General features: G+C 42.5%; 1 protein-coding gene across 1 annotated transcript in view; it reads left to right on the top strand.

Moving 5' to 3' along the window:
* Positions 1-16,015, top strand: part of VPS16 (VPS16 core subunit of CORVET and HOPS complexes) — an 879,114-nt gene extending 863,099 nt beyond the window's left edge. Inside the window, exon 24 of the mRNA XM_075319712.1 lies at positions 15,539-16,015. Within this exon, the coding sequence (XP_075175827.1) occupies positions 15,539-15,683 (145 nt within the window). The 3' untranslated portion in view covers positions 15,684-16,015. The remainder of the gene's footprint in view (positions 1-15,538) is intronic.
* Positions 16,016-21,253: the final 5,238 nt, after the last annotated feature.

Below are 21,253 nucleotides of genomic sequence, written 5' to 3' on the forward strand. Positions count from 1 at the left end.
TTATACTTTGTACAGTCTTTTTTATCCATAGTGGTTTCTTTTTATTTCTGGACATTTTATTACCAGAGGGTATACGTTTTTTACAGGACTCTAGTGGTATATCCTTAAACTTACCCCATTTATGTTCGGTATCCCCAGTTACCATGACATTGTCCCAATCTAAAAATTTAAGCTCTTCCCTTAATTTGTTGAAATCAGCTTTCCTAAAATTCCAGGTTTTAGCATTTCCCCTTTTAAATGTTCTATTAAATATTACGTTTAAGCTTATCATATTACGATCGCTATTGCACAAGTGCTCCTGGACCTGTAGATCTGAAATTGTATCTGGTCTATTTGACAGGACTAGATCTAGCAAATTATCTCCCCTGGTTGGCTCATCTAACTTATTTTGTTACTTTGTCAGTATCATTAGCAGCCATAGTTATATGTAAAATAAATGTGGCCTATATTTTCTTACAATTTTGACAGCTTGGTCGATATGTAATTTTGGCAGTTCTCTCTGGTTCTAGTTTGATGTATTTTCAAGCCCTCAAATTACTCATTCAGCAGCAAACTAATAATAACAGAAACAATAGCTTTTAAAATTTGGTGGGGCAAAAAAAACCCGTATTTTGTTAACAAAAAAATCATTTTTTAGTGTGATAGTAGTTAAACTTTAAAAAAAAAAAAAAAAAAAACAATTACAATTTGGTATCACTGTAATCGTATTGACCTAAGGAATAAAGCCACCCTTATCACTTATACCGCAAGGTGAACAGCATAAAAAATAAGTAAAGCCAATTCTTTAACTGTTGTTGATTTGTTTATCCTGCCTGCCAAAGATAGCAATAAAGCTCAACTTGCATGTATCCTGCGCTCCACGCTGAGCACTTACACAGGGTATTACATGTAAATCTATGAAAAAGTTTCAATGGAGAATTCACTGTAATGATGCAGAGAGAGTCAGAACTTCTGTACGGCCTGTGGTTCTGTGGAATCCATTTTTTTAGGCATGCGCAAAAGTGCAATCAACAACAGTTTTGTGCACCTTTGAAAAGGACACCACTGAACGGAGCCCAAACTAAATTCGGAGTAACTTGAGGATCACAGAACTTCTTTACTTCATTCATATTCTACAGGACTTCAGCCTAAGATCCACAGTTCCAGTTTGAGGATTACAGAACTGCTTTAAGATTCATTCATCCTACTGAACTTCAGCTTAGGATCCATGGTTCTAGCTGAAGGATCACAGAACAGTTACAGATGGAGGCTTCACTTTATTCGTATTTTACAGATTCTTAGCCTGGGATTCACAGTTCTAGCTGGTGGACCACAGAACTGCTTCACTTCAGCCTAGGATTCATAGTGCTGGTTGGAGGATCACAGAACTTCAAGATTCATTCTTTCTACAAGACTTCAGCCTATAAATGCAGAAGAACAAGGAGTACAGAAGCACACAAAATCTTAATTCATAAAAAATTATAAAACTTTATTAGTTTAAAAAACCTGAATAAAAACAGACAATGGAAATGGATCTATGAAAATAGGGGAAGTGGGAGAGGAAAAAAAAGGAAAGAAGTGGAGAAGGTCCTGTTTCTGCCAAAGTTACAAGGAAACTTCCAAGATGGAAAATGGGATACACATTACATAGCAAATAACCATACCACCGGGAGGAGTAAGTGTAGTGAGAAAAAGTCTGGGATCATGTCGACCAATGCATTGAAGACAATAAAAAGTCAAAGAAAAATTTCATACATGTCAGCAAAGGTATAAATGTTGACCATGAGACAGACGATCACGCATAATAGCACAAAAAGCGCAATAGTGGATACAACCGGTGGTAGTATAGGCAGGAAAGGAAGCCACAGAGGAGAAGAGGGGAGACCTAACACATTTCGCATAAGGAGATTCTTGCAGCTTCAGAGGAGGTAGAGGATCATTTCGGCTGCTTGAAACAGTCAGTGTTTTAATTTTTACATTTTTGGGGGGGGGGGGGGGTTGTGATAATTGATTTTGTTTCTTTTGTTTTATATAACTACTCTTCCTGAGTTTTTCCCAAGGTTTTCTTTAATAAGCTGCTTTTATCAACTCTTGTGGATACTCTAAATCTTTTTCTGAGAATCTTTGATTGTTGCACATAATCATCTGTTAAGTAGTTTTTCCTGATGCAATGAATTGACTGGAAAGTATGTTTTCCTTTAATTTTGGGTAATGTGCCTTGAAAATATTCACGCATTTGATACATGTTTTGTTACTATTGATGTATTACAGTGTCCCAAAAAAATATTTTTTCTTTATTGATTTGTGGGATGAACTTGATACTCTACTGATTGACATTCAAACAGTTAACAAAGACATTTGTCTCCAACTCAGTACCATCCCATAAAAGACCATCTATGTACCAACAATAATGGGTGATATTATTTCTGTATTGTGATGAGTACAGGGGCCATGAGGAATCGAACCACCCCATTAAAAAATTAGCAAAACAAGAGGCAACTCGCGTCACCATCGCTTTACCAAGCCGCTGAAGGTACATTCTGACACAAAATAATAGTGACATTAAATAATACATTCAATAGCAAGTACATCCAGATAAAAGATTATGAAGAAGCCATAAACAGCCAAACTATAAGTAAAGCCCAGTCACATACTAAAAAAGCTTACCAAGCGGATACCCAGACATAAATGGGTACAGGTGTAACGTAATGAGCATCTGGATCAGGAAGCGAATACTGAGAAATTGCACATGTTTAGTGCAGCTCGGAAAGGCTTCCCTAGAAAGCACATGCGTTTTACCAAACGGTGCAATCAGTATGATAGTGCCGTCAATACTATCAGCCAAGCACAATAAAAGAAAAGCACAAGATAAAATACTAAGATATGAAACCAATATGTAAGGGGATATGATCTACATAAATAGTAGCAAACATTATTGCACAAGACCGATTGAACAGTTCCCGTGGAAGCAAATTGTTGCGAAACGGCCCGCCGTCATCCGGCGTTGTGTGTCTTCACCTCCCCCACTGCCTGTATCCTTATTTGAACATGGATAAAAAGAACTTTATATCCAGATCCTGGTGGAGTGCGACCCTTCTTGCCTTTCTTGGATAATTATGATCCTTCTCCTTTGAGGTGCGCACCCGGATCGTGTTCTCTGACTGGGACCGAGCTTACAACCCACAGTGGATCAGCAGTGCCCGGTAGTCCTTGCTTTTACTACGTATATAAATATGAATAATATGAATAAATATATTAAGAACATAGACATAGGTAGCATATGCGTTCCACCTGTATGCTGTCTTAGTGTGTTCCTTTGTTTATGGCATTTCCGCCTGGTGGAACGCATATGCTTTCTATGGAAGCCTTTTAGAGCTACACTAAACATACGCACTTACTCTGTATTCGCTTCCTGTTTCCGGACGCTCACTTAGTTACACCTGTACCTATTTATGTCTAGCTGGGGCGAGTATAGTTATTATGGTAATGTGCCCTGCATTTTTTTAAGCCTTTTATTGGGTCTATGTTATACAGCGCATCATGATTGCTGTTTACGTTAATTACAATCTCACTATAAAAGCCTGCCCTATTCTCTTATTATTACATACGCCCTTGGAAAAAGCCATGACGAAACGCGCATCAAGGTTTCTACTTTTGAAAGATTTTCTCCGCATGTAATTGGTCTTTACTTATACAGTCATATGAAAAAGTTTGGGCACCCCTATTAATGTTAACCTTTTTTCTTTATAACAATTTGGGTTTTTGCAACAGCTATTTCAGTTTCATATATCTAATAACTGATGGACTGAGTAATATTTCTGGATTGAAATGAGGTTTATTGTACTAACAGAAAATGCACAATCCGCATTTAACCCCTTAACGACCCATGACGTACTAGATGCGTCATGGATCGTGTGCCGGCAAGCCCCGCCCCCTGCCGCCGGCAGGCGGCGGCGAGACGCGCACATATCAGCTGTTATCAACAGCTGATATGTGTGCCTGCTAGCCGCGGGTGGAATCGCTTCCACCCGCGGCCATTAACCCCTTACATTTCGCTGCCAAAGTCTTGGCAGCGATATGTATATGGGCGCCGCCATGACAGTGACTTACCCCGCCCCCACCGGAAGTCACGTGACATGATCACGTGACTTTCGGCGGTTGCCATGGTAGCACAGGGTCATGTGATGACGCCTGTAGCTAACATGAGTCACTTCCTCTCAATGCCGGAATACAGCCGGCATTGAAAGTGAAGCAGCAAATCTGCAGTTCTCAGCTCTGTAGCTGAAATCTGCAGATAGTGCAGAGCGATCGGATTGCTGATCGCAATAGCCCCCTAGGGGGACTAGTAAAATAAAAAAAAAAGTAAAAAAAAAGTTTTAAAAAATTAAAAAAAATAAAAAAACCTAAAAGTTCAAATAACCCCCCTTTCACCCCATTGAAAATTAAAGGGTTAAAAAAATAAAAAATACACACATTTGGTATCGCCACGTTCAGAAATGCCCGATCTATCAAAATATAAAATCAATGAATCTGATCAGTAAACGGCGTAGCGGCAAAAAAATTCCAAACGCCAAAATTACATTTTTTGGTCGCCGCAAATTTTGCGCAAAATGCAATAACAGGCGATCAAAACGTAGCATCTGCGCAAAAATGGTACCGTTAAGAACGTCAGGTCGAGACGCAAAAAATAAGCCATCACTGAGCCTCAGATCCTGAAAAATGAGAACGCTACGGGTTTTGGAAAATGGCGCAAAACGTGCGCCACGTTTTTTGGACAAGTTGTGAATTTTTTTTAACCCCTTAGATACAAGTAAACCTATACATGTTTGGTGTCTACAAACTCGCACCGACCTGAGGCATCATACCCACACATCAGTTTTACCATATAGTGAACACGGTGAATAAAATATCCCAAAAACTATTGTACAATCCCACTTTTTTTGCAATTTTTCTGCACTTGGAATTTTTTTGCCGTTTTCCAGTACACTATATGGTAAAACTTATGGTTTCATTTAAAAGTACAACTCGTCCCGCAAAAAACAAGCCCTCATATGGCAAGATTGATGGAAAAATAAAAAAGTTACGCCTCTTGGAAGAAGGGGAGCAAAAAACAAAAACGCAAAAACGGAAAGTGCCCGGGGGCTGAAGGGGTTAAACAAAATTTGACCGGTGCAAAAGTATGATTACCTCAACATAAAAGGGACATTAATATTTTGTAGATCCTCCTTTTGCAAAAAGAACAGCCTCTAGTCGCTTCCTGTAGCTTTTAATGAGTTCCTGGATCCTGGATGAAGGTATATTTGACCATTCCTGTTTACAAAACAATTCCAGTTCAGTTAAATTTGATGGTCGCCGAGCATGGACAGCACGCTTCAAATAATCCCAAAGATTTTCAATGATATTCAGGTCTGGGGACTGGGATGGCCATTCCAGAACACTGTAATTGTTCCTCTGCATGAATGCCTGAGTAGATTTGGAGCGGTGTTTTGGATCATTGTCTTACTGAAATATCCATCCCCTGCATAACTTCAACTTCATCACTGATTCTTGCACATTATTGTCAAGAATCTGCTGATACTGAGTTGAATCCATGCGACCCTCAACTTTAACAAGATTCCTGGTGCCGACATTGGCCACACAGCCCCAAAGCATGATGGAACCTCCACCAAATTTTACTGTAGGTAGCAAGTGCTTTTCTTGGAATGCCGTGTTTATTTGCCTCCATGCATAACACCTTTTTGTATGACCAAACAACTCAATCTTTGTTTCATCAGTCCACAGGACCTTCTTCCAAAATGTAACTGGCTTGTCCGAATGTGCTTTTGCATACCTCAGGCGACTCTGTTTGTGGCGTGCTTGCAGCAACTGCTACTTTCGCATCACTCTCCTTGTGCAACGTGCGCTGTATTGTTGACCAATGCACATTGATACCATCTGCAGCAAGATGAAGCTGCAGGTCTTTGGAGGTGGTCTGTGGATTGTCCGTGACTGTTCTCACCATTCTTCTCTGCCTTTCTGATATTTTTCTTGGCCTGCCACTTCTGGGCTTGACAAGAACTGTACCTGTGTTCTTCCATTTCCTTACTATGCTCCTCACAGTAGAAACTGACAGTTTAAATCTCTGAGCCAATTTTTTGTATCCTTCCCCTGAACAACTATGTTGAATAATCTTTGTTTTCAGATCATTTGAGAGTTGTTTTGAGGAGCGCATGATGCCACTCTTCATAGGAGATTCAAATAGGAGAACAACTTGCAAGTGGCCACCTTAAATATCTTTTCTCATGATTGGATACACCTGCCTATGAAGTTCAAAGCTCAATGAGGTTACAAAACCAATTTAGTGCTTTAGTAAGTCAGTAAAAAGTAGTTAGGAGTGTTCAAATCAAGAAATTGATAAGGGTGCCCATACTTTTGAACCTGTCAAATTTTGTTTAAATGCGGATTGCACATTTTCTGTTAGTACAATAAACCTCATTTCAATCCAGAAATATTACTCAGTCCATCAGTTATTAGATATATGAAACTGAAATAGCTGTTGCAAAAACCCAAATTGTTATAAAGAAAAAAGGTTAACATTAATAGGGGTGCCCAAACTTTTTCATATGACTGTACTTTGGCTGTTTGTGGCTTCTTCATACCTTTACCTTTTACCTGGATGTACTTGCTATTGAATGAATTATTTATAGGCACTGCATTATTATTTTGTGTCATTTGGTACACTATTTATTTATAATTGTGATTACCAATTATTAGTTGCTCCATTTCTCTGTACGTCCAGATATTTGTTGTATTTTGCTATTACAACCTCATTATTACCTGCCACTTACCCAGGCATGCTGTACCTTTCTTGTCATCATCTGCTACTGTGCATCTGTTTTTATGTATTTTATGATGGATCATGTATTGTTTCAATAAACATAAAATTTGTTTATTAACTCCAGTGGAGTTTTTTTTATAGCTTTATAACGCTTCAATTGAGTGGAATCATGTAAAAACCCTTGGAAAAAAAAATCAATAAAATGAGAAGTGGCTAGTGAGTGAACCAACTTCTGAGATTATAGGATGTCCATAGGGATTTTGTGCATTCTTGTGAATTTTGGGTAAATGATAAAATATTGCTGGATTGGGGTTGTTGTTTGTTAATAGTTTTTCGTTTTTGTTTACAATATTGGATTTGAAAGCTATAGTTATTAAATCATGGTATTCCTTGATAAATGAGGGGGTGGGATCTTACACTAACTCTTCATAATATTTTTTATCTGCTAGGATGTTCAGTACTTCATGAATATAGTTTTATGTATTTTGGATTACCACCTCACCCCCCTTGTCTGATGACAATGCTGGGATTATTTTTAAGAAAGTCTACTGCTAGTCTCTTATTCACAGTGAGATTATTATTATTATCTATGCTCATTGCTTACATTTTGGTTGTTTTCTTTCATTAGAGATGATTTATTTGTCAAAACTCTTCAGATACTATTGAAAAGAAGGTCTCTAAATTATGTCCTTTTGTGATGAATGTGAAAAAGGAGGATTTGAGTTGCAATTCCTTGTGTAGATAATTATCTGCACAGGTAGGAGCAGGATTAACCTTGTTTCATGTCCTGTTTCATGCCGTTATAGAATAATGATGGGCTGTTAGTTTTTATGTGAAATTATTTAAATCTAAAAAGAGATAATCAATTTCTGTTAGAGAGAATATGTATAGAGAGGTTGAAACTTTTTTTTTTTTATTGGACTTTCGAACATCTTTATTTTTCCTTCTCCTTTTTCGAGTGCCTCTGGTTCTCCTTTTCTTTTTTTGCAGGTGGTAGGGGATTGAAGTATTTTATTAAACAATTATAGTATAGCCAGCTTACCCCAATAAGATGCCCAATACCATGGCTTGGTACCCGGATAACTCTGCATGGCAGGGGGGCTGGAAGCACACTCTGTGTATCAGGAATAGAATAAGAGGAGTACTCCAGTGAGTAACTCTAGACAATTCAGGTAATTAAAGTAATCTATTTTCAATAAAACTTAACTTTTATTTTTCATTTCAAAGTCAGCCACAATGTATAAGCCCAGCAAGCAGTTGTTTCATACAGCGGTCGGTATCAGACGTGTTTCAGCACTGAAACGAGTTGTCTGATACCGACCGCTATATGAAACAACTGCATGCTGAGCTTATACATTGTGGCCGACTTTTGAATGAAGAATAAAAGTTATGTTTTATTGAAAATGGATTATTTTACTGGAATTATCTGGAGTGACTCGCTGGTTTAATCCTCTTATGCTATTCCTGCAGTAGTTTATTATTGTGTTTTGATGAGGTCGGGGGAGAGGATTTCACTGACAGAATGGGAAAAAGTACCTAGGTGGAAACTGGACGTGTCGATCCCATCTCTAAAAAAGAGATGTGAAGATGTGGGGGACGGGGAGGGCGTGGGAACCTGAATCACCGTAATTGGTGTGGATGATTGGTAGGACGCATCATGAAGGGTGAGTTCACTGATATTGAGATCTGCTTGATGATCTGATGATATTGAGGATATAGAACAATTGGAAGATAGAGATGGAACTGGGGGAGGCACTAACGGCGGCAAAGACAGATTTGGTGTTGGAAGTGAGGAGAAAGTGAACTTGCCAGTTAGGGTATTTATGAGCCTGGTAGGTTTAGAGGCATAGATAAATTGTCTGACCTATTAGGGGTCCCCTGAGATGTTGCAAAGCAAATTCCCTGCAATTTGTGCAGTGGGTGGGAATTAGTATTCCAAAAGGTACAGCTGTTGGATAGTATCCCTTCAGCTGATAAATGTATAGAATTCCATGAGGGAATGAATAGAGGAGACCACACAGCACTAATATAAGAGAATAAGTACGTTTTGAATAGAAATATATTTAAGTATGCACTCACCTTTGGGTCGTGCATTCAAGCACTTCATGCAATGTAAGCAGATAATGTTACTCCAATGGTCAGAAGCCCCGCTAGGTATCCTGCATACATCGGTTGCTGTGAACAAATTCTCTGGCCGGATCAACAAAGATACAAAATTGTAGGAAATATACCAATAAATTGTGCTTCCAAGGGGTTCAGGAAGAGTAAAAAATGTTTCATTTTAACCCCTTTCTGACCAAGGACATACTGGTACATCCTTGCATCCTTGGTTGCCACCCTCCGGTAACAGGAATAGTATGGGCTAACAGGAATGTGGCTAACAGGTGTTAGATCTCAGGCAATTACGCCTTCACCATAGATAATTAAGAAATATATTCTAGAATATGTTTCTCAATTATCTACGTCTAGAATATATTTCTCAATTATCTACGGTGAAGACGTAATTGCCTGATTCATCCAGACTAGAATATTTTTCTCAGTTATCTACATTGAAGGCATGTTGTCATCCAGGACAACTCTATCTCCATAGTGTCTGCATTAGATATACTGGGAGTGCAGGAAGGTCTGATACCACAGAGGGATCATTATCTCAGCCGGTCAGTCTTGGATGCGGACTGCTAAGCAAGGATAATCATATAAAATCATAAGCTTACCTGGGCAAAAACTAATCACCAAGAACCACTTAATAATACGTTGAATTAATGTTCTAATTCTTTAATGGGACTATACATTGTCATTTAATTAGATTGGACTTTGGACTGTTAGGTCTCATGTGCTCATGTGTGTCCTGAAAATAAAGAAAACTCTGACTGAGAAGGTGTGTCCAAACTTTTGATCTGTACTGTATGCATGGGGATCCAACCCCAGGGTCTCCCTCATCCCCTTGCAGGTTTACATTATATCTGTCTCAAAGATCTTTTGAGCAGCTGGTGCATGTCACTGACATGTTTTGTATGCCAGCACTATGGCTTTGTGTGGGATGGTACTTTGAGACTATTTTGGGCCATAATATCTCTATTATGAGTGTTTTGGATGGTCAGAGATTTTATCAAAAGCCATAGAGATGATATTATAAGCCATAGAGATATGTCATACATAACGTCTGGACAACCCTCATTTGATAATGCATTGTGATATTTAAGAGTTGCATCTATTGTTCATATACAGCTCTGTCAAAAATTAAGAGACCATTGCACAGTTTTATAAAAATCACCTTCTCTACATGTCGTTTCCAGTGTATCTTTAGGAGGAAAAATGAATAAATCAAAAGCAGGTCAAAAATTGCTTTTATTTTTTTTATACTGTTCACTATGTGGTGTAACAGATTAAGCGGTTTTATTCTTTGAGTCTGTGCGATTATAGCGATACAAGAGTTATATCTTATGTTTGGCTACTATCCCATACTACAAATACTTCTTTTTTTTTTTTAATAAAAAAAAAGGGTTTGCATTGCCATATTTTTAGAGCTATAATTATTCACTTTCTGCCGAAAGTCATTTGATGGCTTGATTTTTGCGTGATTAGTTTGTTTTATGGGTACGAGAAACCACTAGAGACAATACCTCAATAAAAATATCTTTATTATAAAAATTAAAATACGACACCATGTGTCTTGGATAACATAAATGACATGGACAGTGTGCTAGTGAAAGATCAGATGAAAAACAGGATGGTGTGAGGGAAAAATCCTGATAGATAAATAGCTAGATAGCGTTTAGAGGGGAGTGAATTAAATCCTCCACTTGCCCTTCCTGTCAACGGAGGGTATCATAATTTTTAGGGTACCCCCCGCTCCGGGTGGCTGACCCTCACTATCCCTGTTATTCACTGGCCTAATCCCTCCAGCAAGAAACCAGGTGCAATAAGTGAATCGAACCAAGACAAGGACAATGACATAAATGAATTGAATAAATTGGTTCCTAGACTGGACCCGGTTTTCCAGTCACTGCAGCAAAATGGAATGGTTAGGACTGAGCCGGTGGTTCCACCAAGTATGTTGGAACCTCCCGCTCTCCCGACGCGTTTCCCCCCTTCCTAATTGGATAGTAAGGGGTTCATCAGGGGTATTTTGCCAAGGACACCTGAAACCAAGACAAAAGAGATGTCATTCAATAGAAAATAAATGCCGATGCCTGACTAAGCCTCATATATGCATATAGTTTACTTAGAAGGTAGTTCCTAGGGCTGTTTATTATATGAAGTTACATATGCTGTGTACCTCCTCTTACGATACCTGAGGAAACGATAGTATTTCTCTACACAAACGAAATGGAAAAAAGTGGAGAAACAGGAGAGAAAATTATCTCCATCACAGGTCCCTAACGAAGTAGGTAGCTGGACGGACTCATCATAGATCTATACCTTGTCCAAGCCAAAAGGATGCAGCACAGTTAGCTGGACCTAATTCCTTCACAGATGTAGGAAAGCAGAAGACACCTGCGGGAAAAGGAGCCAAGTCTCAATGCCAATATACCAAATTGGAGCGTTCAATGGGAGTGAGTAACCATCCTCTTATATTCAAACTACCTAGCCTATCATTTATCCAGTAAGCAGTGCAGCAGAGTGGTATCGAGATAATTCCTAGGTACCTATGAGGTGCACGTAGGATACCTAAAGGAGCAAAAACACAGAAGCCTCATCTTAATATATTGATACGATAAGATTCCTGGCTAATTCCATAGGGGACAGTCTAAGGGTGTTGTGGGGGTTAATAACCCGTCAAAAGATCTCTAATGGATCCATGGGCAGGTGCCCTTTAAAATATATACTAGTCGCTCATCTTCATATACAGCCATAGTGTTAGGATATACCTGCAAAAAAACGACAATTCAGGGAAGCTCCCCTTGGGTCTATTACAATCAGTATTAGAGCCGCCCAGCAGTATTTAGATGATACCCAGGTACCTGTGAGATAAGCATGGGATAACCTATAGGATAAACAGAAACCTCATATTAGTATCCTTGAATGAATTCAAGTGACTTGATCCATAGAAGAGGGTCTGAGGATGTTATGGGGTTAATAGCCCATCAGAAAACCCCATGACGAAACCCTTTGGTAATGGCAAACATTAGTCACCCATTTCAGTGTGAAATAATAGCGTTTGAGATGTACCTACACAGACAACGAAGATTCAATGAGGCTCCCCTTAATGTCTGTTACAAACACACTTATGATATGATATACAGCTCGGTAAGCAGCTCTGTAAAAGAAGCAGAATGGCACATAATATGGAATCTGCAAAGAAGAAACCTAGGGCAAACTTCCATGGCAATTCAATACCTGCAGAAAAATGACAAAAGAGGAAATCTCCTCCAAAGGGCCTCCCAACCTTGGGACAGCAGCGTCCTAATAGACGTTATCAGCACCTAAATCAAACAGTAGATCCTAGTAAAAAAGGGGGAAGGTATCCTGGAACAAAAAATAGCATCAAGTATAGGTACCTACCAGGGGCCTTTACAGCAGGTCACCTAATCTGCAGAGACACAGGGGTCTCGAGCGCTATCGCACATCTAGTACACAGAGAGTGTGAGTCCAAAGTCCATGTGCTGAAGGGGGCTGCTTCCAAAGAAGTTTGTGTGTTCCATGTGCACTGATCTGCACCATTGCCCTATTTGAGAGGCCCGCATCCGGAAATGAGGTTTAGTAACGCCCCCCTTTGGCAAACCGTATTAGGACACTGCTGTCCCAAGATTGGGAGGCCCTTTGGAGGAGATTTCCTCTTTTGTCATTTTTCTGCAGGTATTGAATTGCCATGGAACAGTTGGAATAAATCTGTGAATTTGCACTTTTTATATGATGCATGCCATTTTCAGATCGTGCTGGCTCCCCTCTCTCTCTGTTTGGTTGTAGTTATGCTACAAATGTCTGGTGGCTGGTCACCACCATGCTATGCATGCCTGATCTTGGTTTGCAATATATTCCTCCTGTTGGTAGCTGTACACATTCAGTTGCCTCACCTTTTCCACAGGCATTGCTAATTAAGCACCATACTCGGATCTGGTCCGCTTTTATCAATGGTTGCTGTCTGGCACTGGGAGGGTCAGTTCTGATATAGTCCTGGTATGTGTAGAGCTTGCTCCACATGCTGGGACCTGGGCTGGCCTCTATCCACAATTGCCTCTTTTGCAACATAGAAGCGGTTATATATACAGGTTACAGGTATGTGTGCTCCATTATGGTTCTGCTTTTAACTTTATCTAGGAGGCCGCATGGCACATGAAATACAGAATATAGAGTAGGACCCCCCTATTGAGATTTGCCGTGACGTTGGCAGGGGTGGCTCAAAGAATTGATCAATTATTTGCTAAAAATCTCATTTATATTACAGTACAGTTGGAATAAATCTGTGAATTTGCACTTTTTATATGATGCATGCCATTTTCAGATCGTGCTGGCTCCCCTCTCCCTTCTAAGTAAGCTATATGCATATATGAGGCTTAGTCAGGCATCGGCATTTATTTTCTATTGAATGACATCTCTTTTGTCTTGGTTTCAGGTGTCCTTGGCAAAATACCCCTGATGAACCCCTTACTATCCAGTTAGGAAGGGGGGAAACGCGTCGGGAGAGCAGGAGGTTCCAACATACTTGGTGGAACCACCGGCTCAGTCCTAACCATTCCATTTTGCTGCAGTGACTGGAAAACCGGGTCCAGTCTAGGAACCAATTTATTCAATTCATTTATGTCATTGTCCTTGTCTTAGTTCGATTCACTTATTGCACCTGGTTTCTTGGTGGAGGGATTAGGCCAGTGAATAACAGGGATAGTGAGGGTCAGCCACCCGGATCGGGGGATACCCTAAAACTTATGATACCCTCCGTTGACAGGAAGGGCAAGTGGAGGATTTAATTCAGTCCCCTCTAAACACTATCTAGCTATTTATCTATCAGGATTTTTCCCTCACACCATCCTGTTTTTCATCTGATCTTTCACTTGCACACTGTCCATGTCATTTATGTTATCCAAGACACATGGTGTCGTATTTTAATTTTTATAATAAAGATATTTTTATCTCTAGTGGTTTCTCGTACACTCTTACCTCACTACTCTATTATTTCTGGTTTTCTTGTTTTATGGGTACCATTTTGTGGTGACATAATGTTTTTGATCGCTTTTTATTTCAGTTGTTGGGAAACAGAATGAACATAAAACAGCAATTTAGGAATTCTTTTTGTTGTTGTTTTTATGCTGTTTACCATGTGGTAAAATTAATAAGACCGCTTTATTCTTCGGGTTAGTACAACAACAGCAATACCACATATGTCATATTTTTATGTTTTTCTGCCTTTACAAAATAAAACAGTTTTGTAGAAAAAATAATTGTTTTTGCATTGCTGTATTCTGAGAGCTTTAGTTTTTTTAGTTTTCTGTGGACGGAGCTAAGTGGGGACTTATATTTTGCGCAACAAGATGACGTTGTCAGCAATACCATTTTTATTTACGTGCAACTTTTTGATTGTGTTTTTTTCCACTTTTTTGGTGGTATAAAAAAATAATCGTTTTTTTTCCACATTTCTTTTATGGTGTTTACTGAAGGGGTTACCTAGTATAAGAGTTTTCTAGAGTGGGTCATTTTGAATGTAACAATACAAAAAAAGTGTACTTGTTTTTGTTTTTACATGAATGTACATATTTGCTTTTTTTTACTCTTTAATTTGTGATTTTTCTTGTTATATTTTTACAGTTATATTTTATTTTTTTTACTCTTTTACTTAGTCCCAGGACGGGACATCAAATTTCCCTGCCCTGATCGCTGCTCTAATACTCTTTACAGGGCATTATATCAGTGACTGGGCACACAGGCAAGATGCATGTTAGGTCCTGCTCAAGCCAGCACTTTATAGGCTTCCATACCTAGGTTATTTCCCTGCCATTTTTCAGCCTGGAGTCGTCATGGATCCCATCAGCACAATGCAATTACATTGTGCCGATCGGAACAGAGAGGGAGCTCCCTCCCTCTCCAAGCAGATAGATGCTGCTGTCACTTTTGACAGCGACATCAGAGGGATTCAACGTCTGCCATCGGTGCTAGCACTGATCATGGGCATTACAGCAGGGTGTCTGCTATGATATATCTTTGACAACTGCGATAATTGAGTCGGCGCGATTGTACCGCCGTATGGCAGTTTGCAGGAGTGCATTCCCTGTGATGCCATACATGTATAATAGGTGTGTTGAAGAGGTTATGACTAAAAATTCTAAGTGCTTTAAAAAACAAGCAACTTTACAATTTACCCTTTATTAAAACTCTTCTCTGTTCTTGAGAGCTTAGGGATTTTTAATTCTGTTGTGTACTGCTCGTTGCTAAGCTTACCAGCTACTCTGAAGCTGCAGGGTAGCCAGTAACATTAGCAACAAGCTGTACATAATAGAATTAAAAAATCGTACTGTTCTTGGCAAGGAACCTTCACCGCTTGCAGCTCCTGTGCTTCAGTGCTTTTCTCACGCTTCACACGCAAGCCTGCCTTTGCTGGCAGAATAGGACAGTGATTATCGCGGGCCAAGGGTGCAACTGTGCAGGTCCGATTTTTCAATTTTCAGTAGTGTATCGCCCCTGACAAACATGAAACTGGAAGGCAGAGAAAAAGTGACCTCCTACAGATAAATGAAACAGACCCTTTAATACATATGCAAGTAATACATAGACTATATTGATTAATCTTTTTTTTTTTCTTTCTTGTAGAGATTTAGATCAAGCTACTGAAGCTGCAATTGAAAATAAAAATGAAAATGAAATGAACATGGTTCTGTCAAAATGTTCCTCAGTCACTGGTTCTTCTGCAGCAGAGAAGATTGAACATGCCAAGGCACAGCTACTTAAAAAATAATCGTAAAAGAAAAACTCAAGTCATTATGATCCATACAGAATTAGCATGATGAATACAGAGCTAAGATATACCTTCTTGTATATTAATAAAATAAATTGTAATGTATTGCTCTATATTACATGAAAGTTATCCCTTCTGTATACTCTGTTTACAGATACCGACAGTCATTTGTAGCTTGGAAAAAGGAAATGTTCATCACACTTGTATGTACTGAAAATAGTAAAAATGCTGAAATATAAGAAAAAATAAATTTGTGTGACATTACTTCTGATTTCCAATTTTACTTGTGAATTAATTCTTAGCTGAATAAATTTATGCACATATCCTGTTAACTGAAACCAGGTCTGTGCCATCTCTATATATAATTGCCTTATTCTGTCTGTCTGTCTGTCTTGCTCCAAAATTGTGTCCTTACGGTGACAACCAGCGGATTGGCCGCTGGCCTCGGCATGGCCCCGCCCCCCCAGCACGGATTGGCCGCTCGGCTCGCCCTGGCCCCACCCCCCCATGAATTGGCCGCTCGCCCCGGCACCCTGCACGCATTGGACGCTTGGCCAGGCCCCGCCCCCTCACGCATTGGATGCTCGCCCTGGCCCCATCCCCCCGCACGCATTCCCCGAACCCACACGGAGACGCCCGACACCCAGGTGACTGCTGCAGCACCCGAAGCCCACACCGCAAGACAAAGTGGAGAAAAGCCACTAGCACACGTGTGCCGGAGCCGGCGTAGGCTGGTATCCATAGTACACATCGGTTAACTATAGAAATTGCTTTCCTTAGTTACCGATGTGTAAGATGGTTAATAGCTTACCCCGGCTCCCGGCACACGTCAGCACTGTCACTTACTTTTTCTCCACTCTGTCGCATCCGGCGTGCTCCCGTGCACTGTGTACACTACAGTTGCCGCGCGACAACCTCCGATCACGTGTTTTCATGTGACCAGGAAGTTGCGGCGCAGCCACTGTCCTGTACAGTGTACGGTTACACACACATAGCAGACACACATGGATACACCGACGCATACACACACAGCACACATGCATGTATACACACACACTGAGCACATATACACACATAGCAGACACACATGGATACACTGGGCGCATACACACAGCGCACATGCATGTATATACACACACACACTGAGCACATATACACACATAGCAGACACACATGGATACACTGGGCGAATACACACAGCGCACATGCATGTATATACACACACACACTGAGCACATATACACACATAGCAGACACATGGATACACTGGGTGCATACACACAGCGCACATGCATGTATACACACACACACTGAGCACATATACACACATAGCAGACACACATGAATACACTGGGTGCATACACACAGCGCACATGCATGTATATACACACACACACTGAGCACATATACACACTTAGCAGACACACATGGATACACTGGGCGCATACACACAGCGCACATGCATGCATATACACACACAGCAGACACACATGGATACACCGAGCGCATACACACAGCGCAAATGCATGTATACACACACACACTAAGCACATATACACACATAGCAGACACACATAGATACACCGAGCGCATACACACATAGCGCACATGCATGTATACACACACACAGCAGACACACATGGATACACCGAGCGCATACACACAGCGCACATGCATGTATACACACACACACACACACACACTGAGCACATATACACACATAGACACACAGATACACCGAGCGCATACACACATAGCGCACATGCATGTATACACACACACACACACAGCAGACACATGGATACACCGTGCGCATACACACATAGCGCACATGCATGTACACACACACACACACACATACTCTGCTGTACACTCACCCAGCGATGCGGTCCCCGGCACTGAAGTCCCCAGCGCTGTTCCTGCTTCCAGCTCCTCAGGGCACTGAATATTCAGTGAGTATAATGAGCGGCGATAAGGAGCGGGAGGCAGCAGAGCCGGAGACAACATCGCTGGAGAGAAGTAAATATAGAGAATATTTTTATTAACCCCTTCACGACCTTTGACGGATCTAGCCGTCATGGTGCCCTGGTACTTAAAGACCCATGACGGATACATCCGTCATGGCGGAATCGCGGCACCAGAGCACCGGGCACCGCCATCTGTTTTAAAAAACTGTAGATTCGGGAAGGAGAGGACTTGTACCTGACCTCAGGAGGGGTGGTGTCTCCTTCCCGGACCTACGGAGGCTGTGATTGGCTGACGAACGCCGCTCAGCCAATCACAGCCAGTGTTATGTTTCAGCCATTGAAAATGGCTGAAGCATTGAAATCCAGCTATGTCAGTGCAGCTGCAGCACTGGCCATTGGCTGGAGCTCAGTGTGCTTTACTGCACCCGCCCCCAGCTCTGATTGGAGAGATCGGCCTTGTGACCCATCTGTCCAAGCAGTACCGTGCATCTGGGACCGGGTGAGCTCGCTGTAGGAGATCGCTCTCCTTAGCTTCTCCCTCCGTGGAATCTGAGGAGAGCGATCCCTGCGGGCGCCCATCTGTGAGTCACAGCCCCCGATCCACCGCTGCCCTGCTCCATGTGCTTTGCCCCTGCTCTCCCGCTGCGCCCCTGCATCTGACGCCGCTACTGTCCCCCTGCATGTTACGCCGCTACTCAGCAGTAAGAAAGCAGTGGCGTCAGATGCAGGGGGGGGCGCAGCGGCGTCAGATGCATGGAGGCATCTGATGCCACTGCTCTCACGCTGCGCCCCCCCCCCCGCATCTGACGCCACTGCTTTCTTTCTGCTGCCTGCTTGTTTCTGCCGCTCCACTGCCCCTGCATCTGCCGCTCCACTGCCCCTGCATCTGCCGCTCCACCGCCCCTGCATCTGCCGCTGCACTGTCCCCATCAGCCACTGCACTCTCCCCATCAGTCGCTCCACCGCCCCTGCATCTGCCGCTGCACTCTCCCCATTAGCCACTGCACTCTCCCCATCAGCCACTGCACTCTCCCCATCAGCCGCCGCACTCTCCCCATCAGCCGCTCCACTGCCCCCTCCCCATCAGCCACTGCACTCTCCCCATCAGCCGCTCCACCGCCCCTGCATCAGCCGCCGCACTCTCCCCATCAGCCGCCGCACTCTCCCCATCAGCCGCCGCACTCTCCCCATCAGCCGCCGCACTCTCCCCATCAGCCGCCGCACTCTCCCCATCAGCCGCCGCACTCTCCCCATCAGCCACTGCACTCTCCCCATCAGCCGCGCCGCCGCACTCTCCCCATCAGCCGCGCCGCCGCCCCTGCATCTGCCGCTGCACTCTCCCCATCAGCCACTGCACTCTCCCCATCAGCCGCTCCACCGCCCCTGCATCTGCCAATGTACTCTCCCCATCAGCCACTGCACTCTCCTCATCAGCCGCTCCACCGCCCCTGCATCAGCCGCCGCACTCTCCCCATTAGCCACCGCACTCTCCCCATCTGCCGCTGCGCCCCTGCATCTGCCGCTTCGCCCCTGCATCTGCCACCTCACTCCCCCATCAGCCTCTGAGCCCCTGCATCTGCCACCTCACTCCCCCATCAGCCTCGTTGCCCCTGCATCTGCCACCTCACTCCCCCATCAGCCTCTGCCCCCTCCCTGATCTGCTGCCTGCTCTCTCCCATCCCCTTAATCCTCTGCCCCCTCTCCCCCCTCCCGGATCTGCTGCAATCCTGCTGCCTAGATCCATTCTGTAAGGTAGCTATCCCCAATCTCACCTCCCACTCCCATTCCACCCTTCCCCTCGCCCCCCCTTCCTCTGCCGCTCCATCTGCTGCGCCCTCTCCCATCCTCCACCGCGCCCCCTCTCCCATCTTCCGCCGCCCCCTCTCCCATCCTCCGCCGCGCCCTCTCCCATCCTCCGCCGCGCCCCCTATCCCATCCTCCGCTGCTCCTGCATCCGTTGCGCCCTCTTCTATCCTCCATCCATCTTTTTTCCATCCCACCTAGTCCCCCCCCCCCTTTTTGCAGCACATCCGTGCATTCATCCTAATTTTTTTTATGTAAACTAAGAAAGAAATACAAATAAACTTAGTGTAGGGCCAGTAAAATTATACTGTAGTAATCGTCAACTACAGTATTTTTTACTGAATATTGTAAGGGTCAGCCCAGTGCCACATGTGAGAGCGATGCACAAGCCTCACTCCGCATCATCCGGCACGGTCGCTCTCTTCCAGACAGGAGTGTGCGGCTGTGTCGGGTGATGCGATGCGAGATTTGTGCATTGCTCTCACGTGTGGCACTTGCTTTAGTGTCAGTTGCAGGCGCTCATTATATATATATTTTTTTTTTTTTTTTTTTTTTACTGACGTCTGTATTTTTTATTTTGCCAAACTAATATTTCTTTGTATGGGGGGGGGGTCTAGTTTCCAACATGGGGTCACATGTGGGGGAGCTCCACTGTTTGGGCACATCAGGGGGATCTCCAAACGCAACATGGTGCGGCTAACAATTCCAGCTAATTTTCCATTTAAAAAGTCAAATGACGCTCCTTCCCTCTGGAGCTCTGCCGTGCGCCCAAACAGTGGTTTTCTGCCACATATGAGGTATCAGCGTACTCAGAACAAATTGCCCAACAAATTTTGCGGTCCATTTTATCCTGATACCCCTGTGAAAATTAAAAAATTGAGCCTAAAATAACATTTTTGTGGAAAAAAAAAAGTACTTTTTTGTTTTTATGCCTCAATGTATGAAGCACGTGAGGGTTCAAAGTGCTCATTACCCATGTAGATTTATGCCATGGGGGTCTAGTTTCCAAAATGAGGTCACTTGTAGGGGAGCTCCATTGTTTAGGCACCTCAGCGGGTCTCCATACGCAACATGGCATGCGCTAATAATTCCAACCAATTTTGATGTGAAATGGCGCTCCTTCTCTTCTGAGCCCCGCCGTGTGCCCAGACAATTACTTTCCACCACATATGAGGTATCTGTGTACTCAGGAGAAATTGCACAATACATTTTATGGTGCATTTTTTTCTGATACCCTTGGGGAAAAAAAAGCTACCTGGTTGAAATAACAATTTCATGGTAAAAAAATAATATATATATTTTCACGGCTGAACATTCTAAACTTTTGTGAAGCCTCCAGGGGTTCAAAGTGTTCAGTAAACATCTAGATAAAATCAATGAGGGGTCTAGTTTCCAAAATGGGGTCACTTGTGGGGGAGCTTTAATGTTTAGGCACCTCAGGGGGTCTCCAAAAACAACATGGCATCCACTAACGATTCCAGACAATTTTGCGTTTAAAAAGTCAAATGTCGCTCCTTGCCTTCCGAGCCCTGCTGTGCGCCCAAACATTTGATTTCCACCACATATGAGGTATCTGTGTACTCAGGAGAAAATGCACAATACATTTTATGTTGCAATTTTTCCTGATACGCTTGTGGAAAAAAAAGCTACCTGGTTGAAGTAACAATTTCGTGGTAATTTTTATTTTTTTTATTTTCACGGCTCAAAGTTATTAACTTTTGTGAAGCCCCCAGAGGTTCAAAGTGTTAAATAAACATCTACATAAATTCCATGAGGGGTCTAGTTTCCAAAATGGGGTCA

Source organism: Anomaloglossus baeobatrachus, chromosome 7 (assembly GCF_048569485.1).
Source record: "Anomaloglossus baeobatrachus isolate aAnoBae1 chromosome 7, aAnoBae1.hap1, whole genome shotgun sequence".
NCBI classification, from domain to species: Eukaryota; Metazoa; Chordata; class Amphibia; order Anura; family Aromobatidae; genus Anomaloglossus; species Anomaloglossus baeobatrachus.